Source organism: Thunnus albacares, chromosome 4, assembly GCF_914725855.1.
Source record: "Thunnus albacares chromosome 4, fThuAlb1.1, whole genome shotgun sequence".
NCBI lineage: Eukaryota > Metazoa > Chordata > Actinopteri > Scombriformes > Scombridae > Thunnus > Thunnus albacares.
Genome location: NC_058109.1, coordinates 33496225 through 33516845, shown reverse-complemented (window position 1 = coordinate 33516845; position 20621 = coordinate 33496225). Strand labels below are relative to the sequence as shown.

The 20621-nt window shown below is 39.3% G+C and overlaps 1 protein-coding gene across 2 annotated transcripts in view; it reads right to left on the bottom strand.

Annotated features, from left to right (window-relative positions):
• The window catches only part of fbln2 (fibulin 2), a 78358-nt gene that overhangs the window by 36218 nt on the left and 21519 nt on the right, over positions 1–20621 (bottom strand). For both annotated transcript variants that reach the window (XM_044349534.1, XM_044349535.1), the window contains exons 3-7: positions 14157–14280; positions 12251–12380; positions 11025–11211; positions 4965–5174; positions 2853–2981 (exon numbers count right to left, since the gene is read on the bottom strand). In XM_044349534.1, the coding sequence (XP_044205469.1) occupies positions 2853–2981; positions 4965–5174; positions 11025–11211; positions 12251–12380; positions 14157–14280 (780 nt within the window). The remainder of the gene's footprint in view (positions 1–2852; positions 2982–4964; positions 5175–11024; positions 11212–12250; positions 12381–14156; positions 14281–20621) is intronic.

Here is a 20621-nt window from a genome sequence, read left to right as displayed (position 1 = left end):
AAATGCGAATTAGGTGCGTTTTCATCAACTGGTTTGAAGCAATAAACTAGGAGGCGTTCAGGAGCATGGTTGAGCATATTTCACCCGTGTTGTGGAAGTGCTCAGACCCCAGTACACAATGACTGTATATATATGCACATAAAATGAAGGAAATAATTTCGATGGGGGCAGTTCAAAATCATTTTTTTTCACTCAAATCCGACATGAAGGCACAGAAAATAGGAATGATCTAAGCGCCCAATATGATCGAGCCACTTTATTTTGGGATGCATAATTTTATTTTTAAATGCAGCCCTTATTTTAGGCTACTTGAAATGAGAAAAGAACATTTATTTACTATTACAGTACTTAATATTTATAACATCTGTGTATAAGAGAATGTTTCTGTATAAACTTATTCACACCTCACATCAACTGTATTAATTTCTCTATGTGATGAAGTAGTGGCTGGAGGACAAGTGATCGGCCAGGTCTGAACAGGCCGTTTTGAACGGGCACTGCACTAGTACATTTGACAGTAGATGTACAGTAACAGTGAAAAGTTTGGTCACACTTTCTAATTCAAGGGAATGGGAAGGTGTGTCCAAACTTTTGACTGGTACTGTACATTTACTATACACTTCATGATTAGATGACATTTATGTGGAGAAACTCTGGAGAAATCTCAGTGGTTTAGTTTTAGTGTAGGCTATGGAGCTAAATAAGGTCAGTTTGGTACTTGGCACATGAGCAGCAAAATTTAAGTAAATAAAAACTGATGTGCTAGCTAACAACAGGCAAACATACTAGCTTGCGCAGATACTGTAAATGTAGTTTAGTGTGACTTTTTTTCTGGGAGGTCAGCTAGGCTAACTAGCTTTTAGCACTTAAATAATGGCTACAATACTTTTTGAAAAATTAGTAGCAAGTGTGCTAGTTTTCAAAAATATAAGCTATTTTGTCTTTGAGTTGTTAATATGGCTCTCTGGCTCTCTCCATGTCAGCTGATGCCAGAGAAGTGTAAACTAACTCTCCAACATTTTGGGTACTGACTATCTGAACTAATGATGAAAGTTTTTTTTTTATATGTCTGCAGCTTAAAAGGATTTGGCTGGTGATTTTCTATATTTTTCTTATTGTCAACACAGTGCAGAGCCAAACAAACAATAACCTGATCTACTTACTAGTATTGTGTGTGTGTATTCAAAGCCTGATCTTATTCCTCTGTCTCCGGGGAGCAGAAAAGCTGGCGAGGCTCTGTAAACAGAACCAGGTTCCTGCATACAGAACTACTCTCCAGAGACTGAAAACGTGATCACTGTTATTAGTCTTTGGAGCAGTTTCTAAACAAACTAATGTGCCTTAACTTTTTGGGGTGAAGAAACATGTCACTTGGTGCAGTGTCAATGAGCTGTGTGGCTCATTGACATGTTTTTAATAGTTTTTGGACAACAACAGAGGGCTATGGCACAGAGGAATCAGACATATCAGGCTTTGGATACACACACAATACTTGGAAGTAGATCAGTTCATTGTTAGTTTGGCTCTGCACATGAGATTTGTAGATATAAAGAAAAACATAGAAAGTCACCAGCCAAATCCTTTAAGGCTGAATATGTAGTTTCTGACTTTCTGGCCAGTAAATATAATAATCTTGGTCCTATTCACTTGTAGATGAAAACTGACTGCTGAGGCAACTAGTTTCATGTGGCATAAACTTACTAAAGAAAATGTGCCAAAGTTAAATTTGGTCACACTCCTTTCAATAAATATCAATCTATATGGACATTAGCATTTAAAAGCACTGTAATGGAGATTCTACATAAGAAGTGACCATTGTTTTAGGTCAGGTTTTGTAGTCATCATTTTTATCAATGATGGCTCTCATATCTAAAAAGTAGCCATTCTATGAGAAACAGCATTTGGACTTGTAAGGTGTACAAGTGCAAATGTAGTACAATGGCTTCTCATGAAGTTACTAATTGAACCAAATATCATAATTGATACACTTCATGTGGTATAGTATGTGCACCTCGCTGCCACTGAGGAGCATAACAAACAAACATTCAGAAAAGCTCAAGGCCACCAGAATCAATAATGGATAAAGGTTCCTGACATAAATGCACCTTATTTTGGAGAAATAGTGTCGTGTTACACAAAGTTTAGAGGCATACATATGACATTTATTTTAAAGCATTCATTAGCTAAATCAAAATCATGATGACTTCAGTCTGACGGTTGAAGTGCAATCAAGATGGAGTCACGGAGTAGTTTAAGAATGTAAATGAAAATGTAATGTAAGCTACACAAAATGGCAACGACATAATGATGTTTTGGAAGCAGGGTTTCTATTGTCTTGTTGATTATAGTAATCCATTTGTTTCAGTTTGGTCTTTATGAATTAAGTTCAAGTTCAAGTTTCTTTATTATTATGTCCTATCTTAGGTTTCAGCTCCTCGACAATGCACTAAGGAAAAAAAGAAATATTTAAAATAGTAAAAGCAATAGCATAGTATAGTGTAAAACATATGAGTGCATGTATGTATGTATGTGTGCATGTGTCCTACCTATAATATATGAATAAATATCTATATGTGTATATTATATGTCTATGTACATACAGTATATGTCTGTGTGTGTTTGTGCGTGTGCGTGTGTGTGTGTGTGTGTTACATCAGGCAGGCTGCAGACCATTAGTGTCCATTGTTCTTAAGCCACAGTTCTTTACTATCTTAACATTGGTTTTGATGTATTTTTATGTGAATGCACAGATGCTGAATACTTGAGCGTGTACCATTTGTAGAGAGGTGTAAGTGTGGCGACTCCTTTGTTGATGTCACATGAATACTTGACATCTGTAACGTAAGCATTACCTGCACAGGGATTGAGGTGGACAGGGCTGATGGTGAATGTGCTGGTTGTAGTGCTGGTCGGAGTGGTTTGTGTTGGGATCACAGCAAGGCTGTCCTCTTCTCTCACTCTGTTGTCCTCGTCAGGACTCACTGCACATGGAAACACAACAGACACCATGAGGGACGTGTATAAAGTACTGCAGCTAAATGAAGGGTTAGTCATTCAGACTTCAAGTTGAGATACTGCAGAATGAAGGCAGGTTGACTCACATGTTCCCCATATATGAAACCAATTTTAAAAAGTAATATTCCACATAATATCTGTTTCTTAATGACAAGACATAATTTGACCCATGCTGGATGTTTTTGTCATTAAGCTCTTTTATAGAACAGAGAGAGGTCTGTGTAGAAGTGATCTTTCATTTGAGGTTGCAAAGAATGTTGATGAGCCTAAGTTTAAGACTTTAGCTATTGCATAAGTGCCATAAGTATGATGATGTAATGTGTTGTTGGTTTAACACAGCATAATCATAGTGAGATGACCATACATGTGCAAACACATAAAAAACATCATTCCTAGATTTAAGCTTCTAATAGAAGTCAAATATTTAAGTTTTGTTGAGCAGCAATTCCTTCATCCCTCTGTCAATGAATTCCAATCAGGCATCTGTACAATGTGAGGTCAAATAGCAGACAACATGAGGACAACCCATATATATTTAACACAAGTTATACAGACCAAACTATGTGATAAGAACTATTTTCACACTATGTGGTTAGCATTATATCTGCCAGGTCATCAATTTAGCATCATACTCATGGCAATAAATAAGACTGACTGCTGAATGGAGTATCCAGAGGAACTAATGCTGAAAAGCATGAGAGATATGCCACAACTGTGCTATACGGAAGCTTTGTCAAGTCTGAGAAATAAAGCCTGATGATGTCATCAGAGTAATCTGGGTTTGCTTAATGACATATAGCTTGTGTAAAGCTATATGTATATAATACTGTATAGTTACATGTTCACAATTGACCCCACTGCTGAGACACCGCCAATTGTCTTTCCTGGCTGCCACCATGACATCTGTAATCAGAAGAGTGCCCAAAACACCAGCTGCCAGTGTGCTACTTACACACCCTTGTGTTACGTGTGATCTGCAGGCCACTGTGTCTCTCGTCTTTGTTTATCTATTTAATCAGACTGTTTGTACTAGTATCATGTAAATTGTGAATCTGAGACACTTGTTGAGATACCTTAAGACTGGGCCAGGTTGAGCTCATTGTGATAATTTTACAAACAAGCTCTCACATTTACACACTGTAGTGTATAGAGACACTACAGAGAAGAGGTAGTTGCCTTTATTTTGTTTTAATGGATACATAAGCACAGGGCAGCTCAGTCAGCTGAGGTTATATTTTTTGTTTTAGTCAGGAACATAGATTCTATTAAAAGTTCTGTATTAGGAATCCTCTTTTTATATTGTTTTCTTTGTTTTTTCAACACCCGCAGGCCCTTTTTTCCTTTGTAGCTTTTGTTAATTGTATTATTCATCATTATATGTACTCCATTTAAGTTTGACACATGATCCACTGCTGCAATAAATAACTTCTTTTCCAATTTGCAGCTGGTTTTATGTTGCTTCCCTTTCCTCTAGAGCACCAGGTCGTTACAGTTACAAATGTTTGACAGACATGGCTGTTTACCAAGCAGGGAGGGTTTAATGAAAAGATGCTACTGGGTTGCATTAAGGGAAGTGTAGGATCTATCGCTTTTAGATTTCTCAGCCTTGAGTCTCCCAACTTGAAGTATCCCTTCGATGGGCCAATAGGAAAATGTTAAAATAGGTGCAGCCACCAGCTACCTCTTGACTGTTAAAATGAGAATATAGTCCCAGTACAAAAACTAATTATAGTGTAAGTGCTGCTTGCATGCCATGTTAATAGCAAAATGCATGAACTACGAGAGCAATGAGAGTGCACAGATGTTGAAAAAAAAATTTGTTGTCAAATTTTAAGTTTGAGCTTACCTGGCTCATATTCAGCTTTACAATTAAAACCAGTTACTTTAGCTAGAGCCCTGGTATCCAGTATAACCTGTGTGAATTAACTTTCCCAGGTGAGTTACAGTACCTGGTGCACAGAAGTGTCCGTCCGGCTGCAGGATGTAGCCTGGGTGGCAGCCACAGCGGTAGGAGCCCCAGATGTTGGTGCATGTGTGCTGGCACAGCTGGCCCGGGTAGAGCTGACACTCATCCACATCGTCCTGCTCCACCACTGCGTTGGCAGCTTCATCTGTGGCACTGATGGAGAAGGCCTCCTTGGGGAACTTGCTGTCTGAGACTGGAGAGAATGAGAGAAGTGTGTGTGTGCGTGTGTAAGGGGAGGGGGTTCTCAAATTAGAGACAGCACCAGATTGCCTCTATAATTTATCCCGCACACTTACCTCATGAAACTGACTTGAGGACACAAAACAACATCTGTTCCTCCTTTGCGTTTACATTCAGTGTTTAAGTGATATTTATCCAGAGCTTCAATTCCTAAATTACCATCATCATTACAAGGAACAACCAGTGACAAGTGCAAAGGTCGGGGCCTTAGTGCCTTTATTAAACTCTTGTGACCAAAGGAAACCAATGTGAGAGGAGTGAAATGCTGGGAAAAGAAACAGATAAAATGCTGAGCGCTTTTAGACAGCAATTAGATTGAGTAGAGAGGGAAACTCATTTAGCAAAGAGGGAATGACATGACATACTTACTGTTTCAAGCTTAAAACTTCTATTACTGCACATATCACACTGCCTCTGTCACACAGTTGGACTTTAGTCTGAGTACAACTTTTAAGTAAACTGGGCAGGCACTGTATAGTTTATTAAACTTGTAATACTGCATTACCTCACACTACATTTTTTAATCGCCCTTTCTGCACGGCCTAAACACAGGACTTACTGTATATGCTCACACTATGTGGTTCAATCGACTGGTCATGACAGGATGCTAACACTGAATGTAACCACGAAACCCTGATCAGTTTTGTCAATTGACAATTCCAATAATATTGACAAAAAAGAGAAAGGAAGTGTTTACTTTGTAAAAGTACAAGTCTTCAGTACTAAACTAAGTCTATCAAGGCACTGTTTATAAGGTTCATGGCTCAGCAGCCATCTATTTGCAGCAGAGTTATCACACCATGTTTGTTTTTGTGGTTGTTGCAGGACAGCAAGTAACAAACTGTGTATCATGGCTGACCTAACAATGGTGCTTTCATTCACCAGCGAGGGGAGCTCCACTGCTAAAAGCTACTGATTCTTTCAGTGACACTGGTGATTCAGTAAAGTCTGTTCAGTTTAAACATTCACTGTTCAAGATTTGTTTGTATGTACTCAAGACCTCTACTTAGCAACCTTAACTAGGCACAGCAGGCTTTGAATTTCTCCACATGATTAAATTCTGTGCATGGGGCTGTAACAAGGGTTTCCTTTCCAAAACCAAAAACACAAGGGCAAAAGTAAAAGGAATGGATAAAACAGTGCGTCTATCTGCTCTAATGTAAGAACATTAAAGCAACTAAGGTGCTTTGTTTGGTTTAGAGAAGTTTACACTTTATTCTTACTTACTTTCTTACTTATACTTTTATCTGTTGAGGATGTTGATTTTTTGCCTGAAACACGTTAGCCGCAGTCTTTCAACATTTATCATATATGTAGCCATTATGTTTATGTTAAAGAACCTGTAACAGGATTTTTCTTTCAAAACCTGCTGGAAACATTACAAAGGTAGTTTTAGTGTTAGCATTAGCTTATATATATATATAGCTGATCAAACCTGCCAGCAACAGTTGTCATGTCAGTAAGTCCATGATCCTTGGCTAGAAGAGACCTGCTTTTGTTAACTTTGTGTGAAATTTAAGATCAACTCTTTCAAACATTTCTGCAACGTGCAAGCTATAAATTTGCAAAACTGCATATGTGCCAAGTGAGAACAGAAAGCTTGACAGGTGTGATGTGACTTAAGTGATGTGACTTAAATATTTTTTTCCGACTCAACAAAAGCTGCCTGCTTAGCCACAGAAAACATTATACAACAGTTTTCACAGTAGTACTAACCATTACTAGTAAATGGTGGAGTGCCACTTTAATCTGCACAGCATCTGACCAGTATCACAAAGAATCTAAAGGCCAAAATACACAAGGCTGTTTGCAGTGTACTGTAACAGTAATGTGTTCAGTTGTGGGTTTTAAGTAAATATTTCTCACACTCATTACCTGGGGTTTAAATCCAAAGGAGCAAAGTGATTAAATGTTTCCTGTTTTAATTAAAAGGCGGTGAGTCATAAGACTGAAAACATATCCCCCATGGAAATAATTACAGTGCATTTCATCCATTTTTTCATCCATAAAACGCTCACAAAGTAAAGGCATCCTTCATGCATCCTGAGAGTGTGAGTGTGTGTGAGTGTGTGTGTGTGTGTGAGAGAGAGAGAGTGGGACACACTCTGACTGAGAGCTTGAACACTCTTTGCAGCTCCTAAACCTTTCACAGCTTTCAGCAGGTTAATTGATTCCCACTTCAGAATGACATCATTCAAATTTCCCCTTTAAAGCTGAAGGAAATGAGCTGCAGTCGATGGTTAGAGCAGAGCCTATTAAAGGGTGGGATTAGGAGGAATTCCTCTGATGTTGTGAATGAAATAACAGTACTGACCTTACCTCACCATCATATTTGGATACAACTATTCCCATTAAAGGACAACCAAGAAGGCTGGCTGATAATGAACTGCAATGTCATGCTGTGTATATCTGGTCCCAATAAACTAAACTAAAAGCTGGCCAACGGTCTACCAAATCCCGAATCAATTATGGTATATTTACCATGAACTGTCAACAAACATCTTAAGTTTCCTAAGTTAAGATCTTTTCAGAAGATCTTAAGATGGATTTAATGCTTTAATTGTACAGGAGTATTACAGAAAGACTAACACACTAATGTGGTGTCATACTGTAATCTTTTTTCACTCATCACACCTGATGTCATTGATGAAAAACACTGTAAATCACTTCTCATGGAGCTTACAGCTGCAAACAAGATATATAGCTCATATTCAGAGGCTACTTCTCTAAACAGAAGCAGTGTTTCCACCATTTTTGGTTATAAGGAGATACAAATGGGTATTAGAATGCTTTTGCATGAAACATGTTTGTTCTGAACCTCCACTGCTTGAAAATTCATAGATGTAAATGTCACTGGCATTAGGTACTTGACGGATCAGAGACAGAGGAAAACTTTGCTGGCACAAGTAGACAGACAACAGCCTGAGCTGCCATCTGTTCCTGATTCATCACAGCTTGCATACATCTTTTCCCATTACTCTGAATGGTAATGTGACTCCTGACCAATCATCCTTGAGCATCTGTCTTTTGGAAGATCAAACTTGGCCCATACTCCACCTCTGACATAAACTTCAATGAGGAAAAAAATAGTGATAACTCAGCCCGGGACTATTCCATAATAATCCTGTACTGTGCAAAATCTGTTAAAATAGTTACAAATATACAGTATTTTGAAGGAAGAGATGTTTTGGAGATGGAATTAATCAAATTTTTCCAAGTTAACTGACATGGCAAACTAGTTAACTACTATATTTCCTCAAATAAAAGACAGTCTCCAATAACGAACGAACAAGTGAAGGTCGGTCCCAAAAACAGGCCAGAGAAAAAACAAGGGTGGATAAACTCCTTGTGCCAATATAATGTGCATGCCAGTTAAGCTTAGCCCTCTAGCTGACTGTCACAGAGAGGGGAGGAGGACAGAGGAGACGCGATATTGTTTAAATACAAAGATAACGGCGCATATTTTAATAATAATGACGGCAGGAACACTACATGAGCATGGGGAACTCAAGCACCAGATTACCAGCAATGCAGTAACAAAAATTTAACAGAGAAAAGAGAAGCATATCAGAAAACAAGGAGGCTTTGTACTAAAATATGAGTAAATACACTAATCAAACAGAGGGCATTAGAAATAATAAGCCTACTTTCAGTAAAGGCCTGGAACCCTCTGTAGTTGAGGTAAATAAAGGCCTTGGCCACTATTTGAGGAAATTTGGTTACTTTAACAGCAGTAGGAAAGTAAGCCTAGTTTGTTGTACCCAAGTTGTGTCTCATTTCCAGACTACATACTAATTATAAGTGGGTTTTGAGTATGTTATTTGTTCCCATTGGAATAGAGACAAACTTGAGTATACTCAAAAAAGTCAGTATCCATAGTCAAAATGCTTGATTTTTTAAAATATTCTTTGATCTTAAAACAATACTGATATGCCCATATGTATACTGAAGGGATTATTGGTTGCTATTTCTTTAAAAATTGGTTGTAAATGTTCCTCCTGTCTGTACTGGCTGAAAATAAATCCCTGCTTAAAGCAATTTCAAGTGATGAGGTACAAAATCCATGGTCCTTGTTCTGTGCAAAATTAATTATAACGTGCAGCTGAAGCTAATATGAAACTTCAGCAGTCTGAAATCACACTTGATGGTCAAATCAAGTTGGGATCTTCTTTAGAGTCTTTTTAGAATTAAAATTTTCTGTGATTCCATGGATGGTATTAGCTTGCTGAGCCATGGCAGAGGGATAGTAACACAAAGTAGGAATTTAGTACTAAAAAGACTTTGGACTAAACTTTGGCAGTTATCCCCTTGGTTTTTCTAACTCAGACTGCTGAAGCCTCTTATTACCTTCAGCAGTTGTATAAGAAAACTTCCAACACCATTCTCTGAACTAATGCACTTTTAAACATCCTCCTTCAATTGTACTCTCACCCAACTATGGCTGTATTCAGACCAAATCAGGCGTTACAGCACACCACCGCAGGGTTGAGTGGAGGTGTGTGGGGGTGTGGGTGTGTTTATTTGTGCTCTAGAACATAACCGCTGTAAAACAATCAGAAAATAATGTTTTATTGATCTGATTCACCGGCTCTCTTGCTACCACTGCTCCCTCTCTTTATTCACTCTCACTGCTCGATCACAGCTGTTCTCGTTCTCTCTCAATGGTGCCCTCAGCTCTCTCTCTCTCTTTTTCTCTCGTCTTTTTTAAAACGAGTTGGGAAGCCGACAGTAAAGTCTAAGTTTACTTTTAACATTATCAAACGAAGAGAAATGTCCTCCCTGTACTCCCTCATGGCAGGGTTTTACAGCTCTGATCAGTCTGATCGCCGGCTGTGATTGGCCACCGCAGTGTGATGTCAGGTTGTGTTTCTCCAAAAGTTGACTCTGGATCAATTTTCTAACTGCAGACCAGTACGGCGCCGCTGTGACCAAAACCCCCACAGCCTAAATGCACTACCTCCATTCAAATGAATGAGAGGACTGGCGTTTTCACTGCACAACCTGATTTGGTCTGAATACGGCATAAAGAGCAGACACTCAACAGCTTGACTCAGCCTTATATCTACATTGTATCTGCTTAGACTAAGATATAGTGGCTGGCCCAACTGGCTTGATAGGCAGCTTCATCTAAAAGCCATGGCCCACTCAGTTGTCCAACTGTTCACTGTTTATCTAGTTCTACCAGTTTTAGCAATAGTCACTAGTTAGCAACCCATGTGGTGTGAGAGACTTTTCATGAATCATTTCCCTTGACTTCTCCTATCAAAGAAAAGAGAATGGTTTCAGTAAGAGGTTGTGTGAGGGTAAGATTGCAGGCAGGTCTACAGGGTCATCATGGAACAGGGATGAATCCCTGGCCCACATGTTGTAGCTAATTTGACAAATTACAGTTTTTGGAGGTTCAAAGTTTATTCCTTTTTACCCCTGGAAACAGACAGTGACAAAGCAATCTCAGAGCAAGGTTGCTCTGGAGCTTTTGATCATATCACATAATCTTCAACAGCAGAAGAAGTTTGCCAGTGTCATGAAATTATAGATGTTTTTTTATCCCTTTAGGCACATCTTGTCCATGTAGCATAAAGGTTTACTTTTTTCATTAGCAAATGTGCAAGGCTCATTAGCGTTCCCTTTGTTTACCTCGTGCCTATTTCATTAGAGAAGCTCTGGGTCCAAGGATAAGTTCTAACATAACTCAACTAGTTTAACACATACAGTAAATCCTAACAAAAGTGCATGTAAGTGTTTTTTCCATGTTGAAAGCTCCATGTCAGTAAGAAAATGCTATGCAGTGGGTAACAGTTACCTTTTCTAGGTATAGCAGTTGGTCTGGGCTTCTGCTTTCTCCTCAGCGGGAGCTGGCTTGGACCTTCCTCTTCCTCACAGCATGTGAGGAAGACATGTCCGCACGGGTATCCCAGGTACTGGTGGGCATTGCAACCACGTCCTTCACTGCGTACACGTATGCCGAGGGCACAGCAGCTGCAGCACACCTGCTGATCCAGACACAACAGCAAAGCCTATTAGGAGTGTGTCACTGGGGTGCCCTTCACATCTCTAATCGACTCTTCTCTTTATGACCCTCCACTTTTAGCCCTGTTTATCAAACAACAGAGGAGGGAGAGACATAACAGCTAAAGAGTCAAGCAGGCTAGTTCATCCCTGTGAACACACTGCAAAGGATTTCAGCTGCCGCCTCAAGCTGAACCACATGTCATGCAAAGAAAACCAGACGTTCACCTTTTTACTCTCTTCTAAAACAATGACCTGGCACAATGGTTTGGCTCAGCTGCGTTAACACATGAACAGTTTGCTGGAGGGCCAAACCACCGGGTTTCCTCTTGGAGAAACTGGGAAAGTTATTTGAGCTGACTCTGATCAAAGGCATGATTCCCATTTCCATATGGAAGTATTCACAGGTTTGAATGATGCACACAGAAGTGGGAGATTTTGGCATTTCTTCACAAATATATTTCAACATGTTCGCCAATAAACACAAATAAACTGTCTGATATTTATGAAAGCCTCTCTGCTGGCACAGGTATCTAAAATTGAAATCTCGCTCTGGGCAAAACAAAGATGCGTTTCAGGGGATGTTTAAACAGTTTAAAGTCTAAAATACACCATATCATTATGGCAGTTCCAAAGGATTCACAGTATTTCACCACTGTCTATGTGTGGGAACTCATAGCTTAAACACTGTCTAGTTTTGACATCCTGAACCGTTTGAAATAGTGAGTCACACTCTACCTGACTCACAAAAAACAGTTCATTTTCTATTCTAGAGGAAAATGTAATAACCTTTAATCAGTTCAATGTTTGTTTTATGAAGAGCTTGGAAATTAGAAAATGTGTGTGCCATCCACCTATGATGTCATCTCTTCCAGTCACGTCTCAACCGTCTTCCTTGTGTTTGTTCTATCTTCCCTGTCATTCTTTAATAAAGACAATCTATGTTGGATATCTTTACTTCAGAAGTAACACATTGCTGGATGAGTTCCAGTGGTAGTGAGACAATGATGTTAAACTTGCCTGGTAGGAGTCATCTGTGCACTGGTCCTCCTGAGACACTTCACAGGTGTCTCCTCCTCTGGCTGAAGTTATGCCTGATTCACACTGGTTCTCCTTAATTGAGCTGAGGCAGCACTGCTTCTGTGCAACACTGACACACACATGCACATACATACACGTACATTTTTTATTTACAACACTGAATGATTGATGATATGTTGAGCTGAAGAGATGAACACAGTATATGTGCGCAGTTGGGGACCTTTTAGTCAGGCCAGAGTTGATAATATGAATGATTTGGAGTGAAAGCCAAGGCAGAGCTGGTGTTTACATGGTGTAAGACAGATAACTTGGTAAAAAAGAATGAGCATGAACTGGCAAAGGAGAAACTGGTCAGTGGTGACTGATGTAAAGAAAACCTAAGAATAAAGGTAAGTGAAGTTTGAATAATCATCAGGTTTACTCAAACTCAAAGCAGGCCTTTCAAATCTCTAATGAAATTTCATCCTTCATGTGACACCCACTGGCCCAAAAACACTTTTCCCAAACACAATTATTACCAAATGACAAGTTGTAAAATGATACATTTTTTTGGAATAGTCACAAATAATATGACTTTTTGGATTGTCAAATATGGTCATTGGTTTTGATAAAAATTGGAAAGTCTTGAAGAGCTGCATCTGTAAATTATTTTGATGCCATGAAAGTGTGCGGGGAGCCAGCAGGAAGTCAGCCAGCTCAGCCAGAGAAGAACTCTACAGGCTTGTCTACACAGGAGGCGTTTCAGCTGCGCTTTTCAGTCGTCCATTTCACACATGTTTGACAGAACAGATATGCTTCTATTTTAATCAATACAGCTGTCTACACAGGCATAACGGTTCGCACGTAACCGTGACCTGATGTGTATTTTTACACATTCTTTCATTTCATGCAGATATATAACTATGGTGATTGTATGTTAAGCACTGAGTTCTGCCAAAACGAGGGTGACCTACACTCAGTGCTCTGCCTGAACGCCTCCGTGTAGACACACAGACGGAGGACTGAAGCTGCCGCTGCTGCTCTGCTATAGTACTGCTCATGCTACGCAGGCTGTGTAGACATTGTGTTTTAAACTCATGTTTACACTCATGTTAATGTTATTTCAAGTGTCTTATCTTCAGATCAGGGATGGCTCAGCGGGTATAGTGGGTTGTCCATTGATCGCAGGGTGGTTTGATCCCTAACTCCTCCTTGAGTGTTAGGGAGCTCCTTGCATGGTAGCTTGCTGTGATTAGTGTGTGTGTGTGTGTGTGTTTCAAAGTTTCCCCTCTCTCACCCACACAGATCAATCAATGCTTGAGCTGATCAGTGATCAGATAAATGCTACAGCAGCTCGTTAAGCTTTCTTTATGATTGTATGTGTTGAAATCACTGGAGCCCTACTGCTTTAATTAGACAGGAAGATCTACAGCTAATTTCAGTCTCATTTCAGCTGCTGTTATCACAGGGAACCATACCTGAGGTGGGAGATTTCAGTCCATCATGAAAGCTTTTTGGATGCATTTACTCTCCACTTTTTTGAGATCAGATAGCTATTCGATTTGCCCAAGACGCATGAAGTGACTAAGTGTAAATGGGGTTTAACACCCATGTGCTTCACGCCCAAAAACACCTGAGGAAACCTGAAAAATGTTTTTAGCATATGCACTTGGTAAGCAAGTTTGATTTGAATGACAGGCAGGGGTGTCCTGCTAGAATGTTATGTTATACATTTACATTTTAATCTTAATACATCTATGGCTTACAGCACTCCTACATAAACTGTCAGCTAAGAGAATTCATCACATCATGTTGAAAAAATGAGATTATTTCTGCCTCTAGAGCAGCATCCAAAAATATTTGTCTGAATAAAACTACAATCTGAATCTGAGGCCATGTCACTTACCTGCATATAGAGTGCTTGTCATTGTTCAGCAGAGGCATGTGGTTGCAGTGGTGATTTTCTGTGGCCCATCTCTGGCCATTAGCACAGCAGCTTTGCAGCAGGTCTTCCGCGTAGACACCTGGACCTGCAGCACAGAGACACGCAGGTATGCATACATCAGCACACAAGACTGATGGAACAAAAACAGCCCTGCAGTAAATCATCTGTGTCTGCACAGTTACTCTATATAGACCAGACAGGGGCCTGAACTGTGCAGTGAATACAGTAAGCAGTCAGACAGAAACATATGGTAGACGCCTCAAAGGCACCTTTAAGATTTTTGCAGCTGAATAAAGAGGTGCAGTCAGGTTACCAGAATACAGTAGCCCATTTTATGATTGGAAACTTTTTTAAACAGCTGGGGAAAGCTTAAATTTAATCTCTACATAGTTTTCACAAGTAGAATTGCAGTTCTCAGGTAGGGTTGTGAACAAAAAGCAGTGTTTATGTACAGCACATGTAGGGTAACACAAGCTACAATGGAGAACCAAGGTGGGAGGACGTATTTGGGGCATTCAGGATTCAGAAAGTGTAAAAGTTCTGTTCATTTTCTACTTGGACAATGTCAGGTGACTGGCAATTGGAGCGCTTGTCCTAAATGGACATGAAAATCTCCTTGTTGTATCATCAGTACAAAAGATGAGCAACTGTATTAGAAAATACTTGGTTCTTTGATAAAAAGACAAAAAGTGTTTTCATACAGAAAGCTAAGCAAATTTTTGCATCATTCACACAAATTTTCCTGGTGAGCCATTTGTACCACTGACGTGTCTGTGGGAGTGTGCCTGTGTCTCTGTGCTCAGCCTCTGACTGAACTTAGAACTCACCAGAGACTCTCTCACAGATTTCTTTCTCTTCTTTTTCCCTGATATACACGCAAATGATTCGCTCAGGTTAGTTGAGACATTTTCAACTTGCACTTTGGGATCTGTCTGAACACACAGTGAAAGTTCACAGCGATGCTAGTGGCAGTGTGAGGCTCTAACCAGTTACTGCTGTACTTGGAGCTAAAAGCTAATAACTGCATGCTAACATGTTTACAATAATAATGTTAACATGGTGTTCAGTTGGTACAGTATAATGTGTACCATGGTCACCATCTTAATTTAGCATGTTAGCATGCTAACATTTGCTAGTTAGTACTACAGCTGAGGCTGATGGGAATTAGCTGAAGGGAAGTTATTAGTTTTGCAGGTTTTTGGTCATAAACCAAACTATTCAACAAATTGAAATGTTAACCTGATGATGATGCTACATGAAAGTCTGGGGATTACCAGTTTTCACAATCCTTTCATTAGTCATTAGGATATGACTAATCATATGAATGTGTGTGCCTAATTTCATGCCAATTAATTTGACAGAATTCATCCTCTGGAGACATTGATTGTCTGTACATAATTTCATATTAATCCATCCAATATTTGTTGAGATATTTCAGTCTAGACCAAAGTGGTGAACCAACTGACATTGCCATCCATACTTATAAAGTCAAAGGTGTATGTCTGTGTACACACAAATGGAAGGAGAGCATTTCTGTTAAAACATCCATTCACCAAGCTTAAAATTCTGTTGCATGCTCTGCTGACAGTGGGCGGAAGCTAAAGTTTCATGCTCTGTTGAAACCCGATAAAACATTCAGCCGTTTAAGTCAGTTCACGCTCAGATTCTGTGCCTATTTTAGATGAACTCAGGGATGCAGTGTTTTGTTCACAATTGCAAAGACAAGGCTTTTTGAACTAAAAGAAAATGAGATTTTACAGTGTAGGAAAATATATTTCCAGAACCAGCAGCATGCTTTGCAGCTATGACTCCATGACAGGAGGTTTAGGAAAAATGCTATGTGGAGCAGAGATATTTGTTCATTTATTGAGACAAAGTTGATTTGACCTTAGATAGTTTATGCATGGCTCTGTAAGTTAAATCAGTTGTCATTATGAACTGGCCATTTTGTCATTCAGTAAAAGAATACAAAAATAAAATTCCAGTGATGGCTCCTCTTCAAAAACCATCTCTATTTTGCAATCCACTTATAAAAAGGAACAATGGCATCATTTCAATGTCATTAACTGAAGCAAGTGAGCATAAAACATGTGTTAAACCAGGAACCCATTAAATCCCCAACTGAATGAAAGCATTTCATATATCTAAACCTCACATTTCTGTCAATGCATACACCAGCCAAAAATAAACAAATAAATCAATGCTACTTTGTTGCTTCCAATTAGAAGTCAGTTCATTTGAAGCAAACCCTGCCTACGTTAAGGGACCGGTGACGTGGCAGCTTTGCTACACTGCAGTTCCCACAGAGACTGAAATGCCCCCCCACTGCTGAGTATGTAGCGAGTCTGGCTGCTCTGCGTCAAGCTTAGTCAGTGGATGAACACACCATGAGGCACAACTACTGCTGCTGCTGCTGCTGCTGCTGTTTGGCCCTATAGAGCGCAGAGAGCTCGTCAGCCTCCCCATCGCCTCCACGTCACACCCAAAGCCGTCTCACCCCACTGCTTTTATCCACACATTACCATGAACACTCGAGCACACACACATACTCACGCACGCACACACCAAACTTCTCTCCGTGCCCTTTGAAGAAAAGCCACTGACAATGAGCTTTTGTTTTTCAACTCAATAAACCTTTGTAGGCTTATACGCAGTACAGAACATTTGCATATTCTTCTTATTCACACTGCATGAAATGAAGCATTGTTTTATAACTTTGAGGACATGAACCTTATTTATGTCAACAAAAAAACAGCAAATACAAAAGAATTTTCATACTTTTATACTGTTCTGATGCATAAAAGCATCCAGACATGAATACATTTGTTTACACACACACACACACACACACACACACACACACACACACACACACACACACACACACACACACACACACACGGCATTACGCTACAGTGTATGAGTCCCTTTAATTAAAAACAGCAACAGTACAGAGAATTTGCTCCACATCAAATAAAGCATTTTGATCAGATCTTGCAGTTTCCTGCATGCATTATTTCCTTGATGTAACATCTATTGTATTCACCTCCAAGTATAATACATCTAAACCATGCTAATCCCATACTGCGCTGTATACGTTCAGTTGAAAAAGACCCATAGAGCCAGGAATGCCTTAAATAGATCTGCTTTGAGCTTCACTTTGAAACTCCTTTTATTTCAACTGACTGCATTCAGTTTCATCCCGAACCCGGCTCCTTTAATGCTCAGTAAACAATCATTTAAAGCAAAGGCTGTCTGTAGCTTACTGTGCATAATTTATAAATGCTGTCTTCGGAAAATAGTGTCACGTTAAGAGAAGAAGACACATGAAAGTAAAAGCAACTTCTTATTTTACCCCCAAAACATTTGTGTTTCCACTCTGAAACGATGCTCTGTAAAACATTATTATTGTAGAATCCATGTCCTTGTTGAGATCCTGCTTTAGAAAGACTTTAATCTCACACACAGTGATGTTTGAAGCTGACATGTCCAATGTTTTATTGATGAGTCTCCATGCAATCTGTTTCTAATCCCAACAAGAAAAAAAACGATGAGGTTTTAGGTATGTTTCCTTTCTCTATTACAGAAGAAGAAGGAAAAGAAACATCTCTGCTAGTTTTCGTTTCATAGAACTTCTGACTGTTTCAAGACTGGAACCAAAAACATCATCCCAGTCTATTTTGCAGAGAGGAAAAAAAACTGTTGGACACGATCTGAAGTCACAACCGCACAGGTTCATTTTTTCACACTGACACTAAATGGGAAATTTGGAAGCACTGTAATTTCCCACTGTTATGTGAAGTATGTTCCAGGAGTCGTTGCCAAAGGCCAAACATGAGGTTCAGCCGGAGGGTCAGATGCAGCTTAACAATCGGGAGTAGCCTACTAATTACCTGAGAAACAATGGGAGCAAGTGCATATATTTATAACTCAGAAACCACACTTTTGCCAATAGCTATTGTTGCAAGAGTCAAAACAGTTTCAGGGATGGCAGCACTACTTCTGGACCAAACCAGGCTGTTATGTAGCAGATAGACCAAGAATAAGAGACATCCATCCACTTAAGGAGCTCTCATGGGGTTTGTCTGGACTGATTAGCCCGGCCTCACACTGCTCGCCATCATTACTCTGTCTGGCCAAACACAGACCTGTCTCACACCACACTGAGACACATGTCAGAGGCATCTTAGACGGCTGAGAATGTATGACAACATCCAGGCACCAACCGCATCATGTGACACCATTGTCTTTGTAGTATGGACACTATCTGTGTTAATGAGGTGACGATATATTGATTAGCTGATTTATTACACTGATGCTGATCTGTACAGAAATATCAGCTCATTCATGTTAAGCAATGAAGTCTAATGTAGTGCAGAAGTGACATGTTGTAATCTTTGCAAAATGTATTTATAGTATTCAATTCATTATCTGATAGTGTTTAAATTCATTCTTCATTGAAAGATTCCAGAGTTTTACTGACATTAAATAGATAATTTGGTAAATTTAAAGCTGCACTAATCAATATTTTTTATATTAATAATGGATCAAATGTGAAAAAAGTCATTTATAAATAAATAAATGAATGCATTTTGCCATCATCATCAGCAGTGGGCACATGTTTCCAGAAAAAACTCTGATAAACCCAGTCTACACTACCCACCCAGTAACAACTAACAAAGCTAGCAACTAGCTAATGCTAATGTTGCTCTGCGAAATGTGTAAATGCAACTGTTTGCTTACATATACGCCATAAGAAAATGTCAGCTGTATTTTCAGCTAATTTTTGAGTTTACTGCCCCCAAGTGTCCAAAGAAATAATTTAATGAAGCTTTTATAGCACGATTGGCAGATATTTTTGGCCACTATGGGGCAAGTTAAAGTTGATATGGCAAACACCTATGTAACAATCATTCAACAGTCATGGGGTAGCATTAGCATTAATTTGAAGTCCAATATTTACTCTCCTTTTAGCTCTATTTTAGGTAACCACTGACCCCTGAGGGAAATATCAGGGTCTTTAGCTGCTAAATGCTCTACTGTGTTCATCAGCTAACCACTAACTTTTATCTTGTATTTGGTGCTTGGCAGGAAGTGTACAGTGGGTTTATCAGAGCTTTTTAGCAAAAAACAGCTGCCTGCAGTGGCTGGAAACAAGGTGGATGAGAGTGATGAGACTGACAGTAAAGTTGCCAGCTATGAAACCGTAAAAATGAGCTGGAAGACGCTAAAATGTTCTGTAGAGCTGAGTACATAAATCAAGTGCATAATTCTGGGGAAATGGACAACTTTCAATACTGTCATGAAAATTAAACTGGCAGCTTAATTTTAAAAAATCTGTATTGGCTGTTAAAACCCCCAAAATGCACAGAGAGGAGTGTCAGTTGAGAATGGTGGTATGAAGTGAGGTTGAATTGCATGTTCTTACACCCCTGGCAAACATGCCAGCTGGACAGAGACAAAACATTACTGTCTCCATGTTTTTTGTTTGTTTGTTTGTTGTTGTTATTTTAAACAAATCAAAAACTCCCTTCGTTTCTGTTGAACTTTCACAGATGTAAAACATGATGAATTCTATCCTTCCCACATCTGAGTGCTTTCTGTTTCAATGTGTTTATTTTTGCAGCCAGTATGAATGGACCGACGAGGCACTCAAGGCATTCAGGGAGTGTCGTTTTTACAATGTAATAATACCAGCAGTCATGTATGGGAAACGGCTTAGAACAATGCGAGGATGCTAACTGCCTCAGCTCCCACCACCCTGACTCAGTCGCAAGCTTTTCTCACCCTGAAACACACAGTGACAGTCATTCATCAATATGCTTCCTAAACAAATAAACCAGGCAGAGCAGAGAACTGACTTAATCCTTCTCCAGAACAATATGAGGATCCTGTCAAAATTATACACTGCATACAATGCAGCATGTTGGCAAGAATATCCTTCAGCATTCAGTGACACATTAGATCTCAAGTTGCAGAAATACAGAGTTCTAGGAAAGGTTGCAGAACAATTTGAAAGCATTGTGACATTGACCTTCAGTCCAATATGACCACACTGGAATGAGTGCAAATGTGAGGAATATCTTCAATTTTTTGGTGAGATGTAAAAAAAAAAAAAAAAAAAAAAAAAAAAAAAAAAAGAACTCCAGTATGGACTGAAGTTCATGGGCTCCTTCGTGAACATAAAATTAAAATTTCAGCCAAATTCAGAACAGTTTTGGTTATTTCACAAGCTATTTTTTATAGGTCATTACTGGTTTGAAGTGGGTGGAACTCAGCTAGAAAAAGGTGATGTCATATATGTCTGTGTAGCAGTCGGGATCAGGAACATATGAATCAGAATCTGATGACATTGGAGTATTGTTGGTCGGCTACTGTCAATGAAATCTGATCTGATTAAACCCCCAAACACCCACAGTCTTCATA